The sequence below is a fragment of the Carassius auratus genome, unplaced genomic scaffold, assembly GCF_003368295.1.
Source record: "Carassius auratus strain Wakin unplaced genomic scaffold, ASM336829v1 scaf_tig00216880, whole genome shotgun sequence".
In the NCBI taxonomy this organism is placed as follows: Eukaryota; Metazoa; Chordata; class Actinopteri; order Cypriniformes; family Cyprinidae; genus Carassius; species Carassius auratus.
The window spans coordinates 90,012-98,542 of NW_020528783.1; the positions used below are offsets into that span (position 1 = coordinate 90,012).

General features: G+C 37.3%; 1 protein-coding gene across 1 annotated transcript; it reads right to left on the reverse strand.

The window, feature by feature from the left end:
* Window positions 1–4,294: 4,294 nt before the first annotated feature.
* Window positions 4,295–6,831, reverse strand: LOC113099204 (chymotrypsin-like protease CTRL-1). The gene is made up of 7 exons (XM_026264303.1): window positions 6,624–6,831; window positions 6,391–6,491; window positions 6,224–6,303; window positions 6,029–6,110; window positions 4,947–5,127; window positions 4,723–4,853; window positions 4,295–4,645 (listed from the first exon to the last, which is right to left on the reverse strand). Exons 1-7 carry the CDS (start codon window positions 6,676–6,678, stop codon window positions 4,484–4,486), a joined length of 792 nt encoding a protein of 263 aa, XP_026120088.1. The 5' UTR covers window positions 6,679–6,831; the 3' UTR covers window positions 4,295–4,483.
* Window positions 6,832–8,531: the final 1,700 nt, after the last annotated feature.

An 8,531-nucleotide genomic window follows, 5' to 3' on the forward strand; every position in this document is an offset into this window, starting at 1 on the left:
CTCTCTTGCTTTTATATCATTTACAGCAGCTGATAAATCTGAGACGTGATGGAGGTCCATCCCATCAGCTCCAATGAGCTCATAGCTGAGGAATGTTTAGATCTGGTATGCTGGAGACAATCTGTTTCTTAATTGTCCAGAGATGATCTCTCACGTGTGAAGAGGGCGAATACTCCATTCTTTTACTTTGAGAAGGTGTTTGTGGCTTTTCTATTTCCTTGAGAAGCATCATACTTCTGTAAATATGTTATGAAATTATTTTGTTGGGAAACAGTTTTGTTGTTGTCTGATGTGATGTTTAGGTCACTCAAGTCAGTGCTGCTGAACAGGAAGAGACTGAAATTTTCAGTTCTGAGAACTGCGCTGAAGTGGAAATAAATGTTCTAATATTAGTTTATAACAGCAGTTTAGATAAAACAAGCAAAATTGTTATCATATGACTTCTTATCATAGCCACTGAAAAGAGATGGCATCAAGTCAACCATTTTCTCTCAATATATTTATTTGGCTATTTTACTTTAACTGCTCTCCTCAGCAACATCACATGTGTTTTTGGCATTAGTTTTTAGAAAGCACTATATTATAGTGAACTCTATTAAGCTATAATATTTTTTCTTATTTATTTTTGTACCAATGCACATTGGTACATTACAATGCTTGTATTCTATGTATTTATTTATTTTTAATACAACTGATTTTGGAAAATTACTTTTTTACAGTTGCATTTAAAATTAATTCACACCTAAATTCAAAGTTAGCTGTTAAGACGTTTTTTTGATTTAATGTGGCTGAACGTTTATATGAATGTGCACCATAAAAAGCATTGGGAATCGTTTGTACACAATACAAAACATTTTTAGGGTTTTTCAAGAAATACAGATCAAGTGAAGTACTTTACATAATCAACATGTGAAAATTCATTTTTTCTAATTTCTTTCAATCAAATTTCTGAATGTGATTCTTTCTTAGCGGAAACTGCTTTCAAAACATTTTTATATTTACCACATCCGTCTCCTTCTGAGAATCAACAAAAACTAACAAGATAATCCAGCTCATCTAGAGCTAAGTGTGGTTTGGCCAGATTTTGTTAGAATTTGATTTCTGGCCAAGATGTCTAAATACAGTAACCATAACTTTCTATTTACTTCTGTTTTCGCTGGAGACAATCTAACTCTTTCTTGTCCAGAACTAATGTCTTACAAGCTAAGAGGCTGAATTCTCCATTCTTTGACCTCATGAAGAGGTTTAAGACTTCTATTTCCTTGAGAGATATCATGGTTTTGTCTTTCTCTTTGTATGTTTTGAAATGTTTTGAATTAGAATTATTTATTTATTTATTTATTTTTTTTTTCTGGGTTGAAATTTTAATCATTATATCATGTAAAGTGCTTCCTTAAGCGTTTCAGCTATACTTGCACTCAAAATATCTGCTTTCCCAATCAGTCTGTAATGGTAACTAATCTTGTATTCAACCTTGTGTAAATATGTCTCAGTAAGGTGAAACATAAAGCATTAATATCTGTTTCTGTAAAACCTCAATCAGTTTAGATAAAATTAAAAATAATAAACTGGTCGGACAAGTTTCTCAAAAATATCTTATCTCACCTGCACGAGAACATCTCTTACATTTTTTTTACATCACTTTTTCTTTCTTTCTGGAAAGCTTTATAATATTGTAAATTAATTTTCTTTACACAGTACTAACACATTATATTTATTGGGTTGTTTGTTTTTGCTTGTATATTCATAATTTTCTTTGTTCGATGGTAGTCAAAAATAAAGTCAGAACTCTGGTCATTGGCTTTCATATTATATTTTTGAATAGAAGATAAGGCTAGTTTGCCCTATATTTAAATTATATATAACTACAAGATATGCCCCCTCAGGGGGTGGTTGAGAAGCAACAGGAGGGTCAACGAGTCTCATTCTCATCTGAGGAGGATGCCTCATAATCAGGGTCCTTAATATTATCATCGGTTTCAGACACATTCTCCTCTATGTCACTTTCACTGTCAAAAACCTGTGACAAAATCTCATTGACAGAAAATCTTTCCTTAGAGGTCATTTTCAAATGAGAGAAATGGAGAACATAGAGAGCACACAGAAATGGTTTAGAATGCTTCTGTTCATGCTTTTATAATATATGGGAAGTCGTGGCCTAATGGTTAGAGGGTTGGACTCCCAATCGAAGGGTTGTGAGTTCGAGTCTCGGGCCGGACGGAATTGTGGGTGGGGGTAGTGCATGAACAGCTCTCTCTCCACCTTCAATACCATGACTTAGGTGCCCTTGAGCAAGACATTGAACCCCCAACTGCTCCCCGGGCGCCGCAGCATAAATGGCTGCCCACTGCTCCGGGTGTGTGCTCACAGTGTGTGTGTGTGTTCACTGCTCTGTGTGTGTGCATTTCGGATGGGTTAAATGCAGAGCACAAATTCTGAGTATGGGTCACCATACTTGGCTGAATGTCACTTCACTTTCATAATGTTTGCTCCTCCCCTTTGTTTGGTAAACCATGAAAATTAGGTTTTCCCCTCCCCATGGCACAGGAAATATCAAACTTCTCGCAAAAATTATGTTTCCCTTCCCCTACGGCACGAGAAACATCAAAGTTCTCATGAGAATTATGTCCCATGTCATGTGAACTACTTCAGATACGGTTATGTTAGGTTAGAGCTTTAAAAAAAAGGGAAGTTTTTTTTTTATATATAATATTGAATAAGTTAAATTATAATGAAAATTATATAATTATAACATGTTATAATGACCTTAAAACAATCAAAACAAATGTGTGTGAAATTTTTATATTTCTTATGTTTTATACAGCTAAAAGGAACACCAATGCTACAAATTGTGTACAGGACATTAAAAAATACCTGCAGGTTAATTTTATGTTTACAGAGTTGGTCCCATTAAATTAGGAACATTTATTAAATCTGAAGAAAAAAAAACAAAATTTTAATAATGTATTTACATATTGAATGGGGTCAAACTGACCCCAAAGTTAATAAATAATGGAATCAGTTTTCTTTTTTTAATGCAAGCAAAGGCAATCAGTTTTCAAACTTTCTCAGAAAACAACACAATCAAATATATGGGGTAATTTACATATTCTGAGAAACCTGTAAGGGTCACCATTCATTGTTTCATTCAATCACCCTTTGAGCAAATTAGAGGAAATAATTTCGAAGTTCTGTATCAATTGAATCAAGTGATCTGCAAAATAATTCACCATTTCGCCACAGTGTGCACCTGCTGGTCAAAATATTGTAAATGCAATGAAAATGCAGACCAAACATTTAAAACACTCTCTTTTACAAACCAAATGCATATGTTTTCATGAAAGTCTAATCTGGTAAATGTATTCTACAAATAATTCACTAACAAGGACCACGCCACAAACAAGCTATGAAACTGTTAGTTGATCAGAGAATCTAGAATTGATGGATCAGAGAGACTCAGGGTGGGGGTACCATCTCTATCATATATTAAAGCCAGACAATTAGGACCCCTGATACAACCTGAAAGAAAGAGAATGTGGGATAAGGTTGGCTGAATGGAAGAGAAAAGGAGAAAAGTGTGGGTTCTAGAGAAACAAGCAAACAGTATGGTATGAGGTGACCCGACATATGGAGGTTTCAGGAAGTCAGGTGACCGTTTGGGGCGTGCCCCTGCTCTTGAACATCTGTTAACCAATTAACTCCATTTAAATGCAAGAAATATGTAGTTGATGTAAAGTTTGTTTTATTAATTTGTAGTTTTTGTTTGGTGTGTTAAAGGGTAAATGTCGAATGTCCCCTAACCAAACGCGGAAAACAGGTCTGAGACTCTAAAAACTTTCCTCTGACTGTTTCGAGAGAAGATTCAAAGCTTCCAGTCTGTCGAAAAACAGTGCCATCTGGTAATTTATAAAAAATAAAGCCACCAAAAACCTTTAAAAGAATGTCTGTAGGACAATGGTGAGCCATTTTGGCTTTAATTCCTTAAATGAATATGAATTCTTGATGTCAACAATTAACAATTTCACTAGTTAAAATGGTAAATATTTATATCAGGAATTTAGGAGTTGGGGAAAATGACCCCCTTAAGAACAGTGTAGCCTAATTAAATATGTCCTGAACAATTATCACAGTTTATGTGACAATGACATAAATTATATCCCAAGTATAAAAAATCTATTTATTAAAGAATTTTCATGACTCATTTGTACCAAGGGCTCATTTCCCCCCACAGGTGGGGTAAAAATAAAATAAAATTTACTCTTCAGTACACTTATTTTTTATTTATTTATCTTTTATTAAAATATTTGTACAGCTGGAACAAGAAAACAGAAGTAGAAGTAACATGAAGTATAACAGCCAGATCACTGGAACCACAGACAGACTGAAAAAAAAAAAAACCACCAACATAGATCAGCTGTATTACATCTTAATGACTTAAAACTGCATGCTCTTTCTCTGGAGGATAAACACTCAGAATGGTGCTCTAGTTGGAAGCGATAGTCCTGTCGATCCAGGAGCGCAGTGGGGAGATGCGGGCGTAGATTCCAGGGAAACGGGTGTCACAATTGCTTGTTCCTGCAGACACCGAGCCCACCAGAGACCAGACCCCTGAACGTTCACACACCAGAGGACCACCAGAATCACCCTGAGAAAAACACAGATTTGATTTGAACAGCAGCAACACTGAGATGGTAATGTGTTTCTTGATCTGTCTTCATATACCTGGCAAGATGAGGAACCAGAGGCTCCAGCACAGATCATAGCATCAGTGATAGTGTTCTGACCCCAGATCTGCTTGCACAAAGTAGGACTTATGATGGGTACACCTGTCTGCTGTAGGATCAGTGGGCTCGCTAAAAAGAGAGGAAATCATGACACATTGTCTTGCACAGTTAACAGATGTGTTGTTATTCTCTCAGTATATTTTTGTTTTACAGATGACTTACTTGTAGTGGCAGTTCTACCCCAGCCAGTGGTGAAGCAGCGGGATCCAGGCAGGATGCTGAGGGTTGATGGAGCCAGACATACAGGAGAGATACGGGGAGTCAGTGTGACTGGAGACGACAGTTTCAGCAGAGCAATGTCATTGTTGAAGGTCGCCCTGTTGTAGAGTGGATGGGTGATGACCTGCAGATACAGAAAAGAGGGATCAATTCTGAAAGCTGCCTTAATGAATGGTGAACTAAGATATTAGCTTAATTTATTTTTGTTGCTTTAACCCTTCTATTATTTTAACCTAACTATTGCCTCTATGTGCTGCTTATTTTAAATGCATGTTGAAAGGTCATTTTGGCAACTTGTAGGAGTATAGATGACCTCAGAGCATGAATTTTAAGAATGACAATACATTTTTCATCTTTTTTTTTTTTGTTTTTTTTTTTTTGCTTCACACTTTTTAACTGTTTTTTTTTCAGTGCTTAAATATCAGGTCAGTCAATAAAAAACACAACTGAATAACTTTCGGTAACACTTTCTTTCGATAGTCCACTTTAGACATTCTACTAACAGTAAGCAACGCTGCAACTACATATCAACTAGCAGTTAGTAGTTTCTGTCTGCTTAATATCTTCTAACACTTTCATTGTTAACTTATTCAACATGTAGTTGCAAATAATGAGATTTAGTTGATATGTAGTTACTAAGTTATTTATAGTTAGTAGAACTTCTAAAGTGGACTGTCAAAATAAAGTGTAACCTAACTTTCAATACATCAGCCATTCCTTTGGATAAATGTGTAACAATTACTCAAAAGTTCAAGGAAATTACGAAAATACATTTGTAACCCATTAGATCAATCCTTTGCATAAATGACAATAAATTGTTATAAGGTTATTATTATTATTATTATTATTATTATTAATACATTTTGTTTAGGTATAGTGATTTGTTTGTTATTATGTAAAAAAAAAAAAAAAACTTTTTCTTTTAAAACAACATAAACAGTCAGTATAGTAGGAGTTATAAAGCATTGGTTGATGACTCATTTTGATTTCATCACTGATCCACTGAGATTAATAAACATTGTTACCTTGGAAACTAATTTGACCTGGATGGGTTCAACATTGGAGCCACGATTATGTTCTCCAAGAATGACACGGTGATTGCCAACCCTAAAAAGTGCAAGATAAAGTCAATGGTTAAAAGACAGACAGAAAGCTGAAAGAGCATCTATTAACCACTTCTGAATGTGATGTTTGCCAGACTGAAGACTGAAGACTCTTACAGGACAGGGCAGTGGGCAGCAGTGAGAACCCAGTTCTGGTTGATCAGGGATCCTCCACAGAAGTGGAAACCATTGGACAGCTGTTTCAAAGGTAAAAGCACTAAAAATGTGAAACTTACTCTTTAAGCAAAGCAGACAAATGTGTGTTTGAAAAACAGATGAGTTACCTGAAGAGAGACCTGCCAGGGCCAAGAACCAGAGATGGCATCCTGTCCATTCACAATCCTGCTGCCGATCGTCTGTGGCTTAATCGCAGGCACTCCACAACCTGTTATTACAAAACATAACACATTGTTCATGAGACAAGCATGAGACAGGAAGCTCTTAATGCAGGTTTTGCTTTTTCTAAATATATCTGCCCATCATTATTCTTGCAAAACTGTACAGGAAAGACACTTACCCAGAGCAGAAGCCACCAGAGCAAAGCAGGTGATGGAGAAGATGGTGAAGGTCATGATGTAGATGAGTGTGTGATGGACTGTGTCTCACTTATGTATCTGAAGGTTGTCTCTCTTGCTTTTATATCATTTACAGCAGCTGATAAATCTGAGACGTGATGGAGGTCCATCCCATCAGCTCCAATGAGCTCATAGCTGAGGAATGTTTAGATCTGGTATGCTGGAGACAATCTGTTTCTTAATTGTCCAGAGATGATCTCTCACGTGTGAAGAGGTTGAATACTCCATTCTTTTACCTTGAGAAGGTATTTGTGGCTTTTCTATTTCCTTGAGAAGCATAATACTTCTGTAAATATGTTATGAAATTATTTTGTTGGGAAACAGTTTTGTTGTTGTCTGATGTGATGTTTAGGTCACTCAAGTCAGTGCTGCTGAACAGGAAGAGACTGAAATTTTCAGTTCTGAGAACTGCGCTGAAGTGGAAATAAATGTTTTAATATCAGTTTATAACAGCAGTTTAGATAAAACAAGCAAAATTGTTATCATATGACTTCTTATCATAGCCACTGAAAAGAGATGGCATCAAGTCAACCATTTTCTCTCAACATATTTATTTAGCTATTTTACTTTAACTGCCCTCCTCAGCAACATCACATGTGTTTCTGGCATTAGTTTTTTAGAAAGCACTATATTACAGTGAACTCTATTAAGCTATAATATTTTTTCTTATTTATTTTTGTACCAATGCACATTTAAAAAAATGTATTATTTATGTATTTGCTTGTATTTTATGTATTTATTCATTTTTAATACAATTAATTTTGAAATTTTGGAAATTTACTTTCTGATAGTTACATGTAAAATGATGTCACACCCTCAGCTCGTTCCCTCAGCCCCAGTCACCATTGCCAGTCACCATCCACTCAATCTCCCATGCACTGCTCACGTGAACCGTCACCTGAATACTGATTACCTGCACCTGCACCAGCAATTACCACACCTTTAAATACTCACCTCACTCATTCACTCACCGGCTGGAATCGAGATTGCATGGACGCTCTTATGGATCTTCTACCTGCTTCTTGTGGCTCATATTGTGACTCTGTGGAGATTCAGACACAGCGATTAAGGGAAGTGACTCTTTGTTGTCTGGCCTAGGCTTGTGCTTGAACTCACCTATGTGATCAGTGCTTGAAGATTCTTCGTCTGTGACCACACTTACTTGCTCTGTTAAAAGTCCTATGTAAATAAAGCTTCACGTAAACACTTACCCATCTCCTCCTCTCCTTGTGTGGATGTGACAGGATTCCAGCCCATAAAACAGAACTTCATATCTCCCATGGATGTTAACGCTGCTGCTCAGGGAGCGGCTTCGGACCCGTTCACCGAAATGGTGGCTGCCCTCCGCCAAGTATTACAGTCAGTTTCACCACCCACCGAAACTAGTGCTTCCACCACCAACAGCACGCCCCTTGCACGTCCCGCGTGCTATGCGGGTGAACCGAGTGGCTGCAGTGGGTTTATTCTGCAGTGCTCACTGTTCGTCAACGCGAATACCAGTAAATTCCCCAATGAGGCCACCAAAGTCGCCTTTGTGATCTCTCTCCTCACCGGACGAGCGCTACAATGGGCGGAGGCTCTTTGGAACTCCCAGAGTCCGGTTCTATCCTCATTCGATGCCTTCGCCACCCACCTCCAGGAAGTATTCGGGGTGGCTCTAACTCCTCTTTCAACCCATGATGAACTCTTAAATCTCCGCCAGGGAGCCACGGAAATTCACGACTACACTCTCCGTTTCCGGACATTAGCCGCCACCAGTGGTTGGAACCAAACTGCCCTGCTAGCTGCATACCGTAAAGGTTTAAAGCCCCAGATCAGAAAGCAAATGGTCATTTACGACGATAATGTCG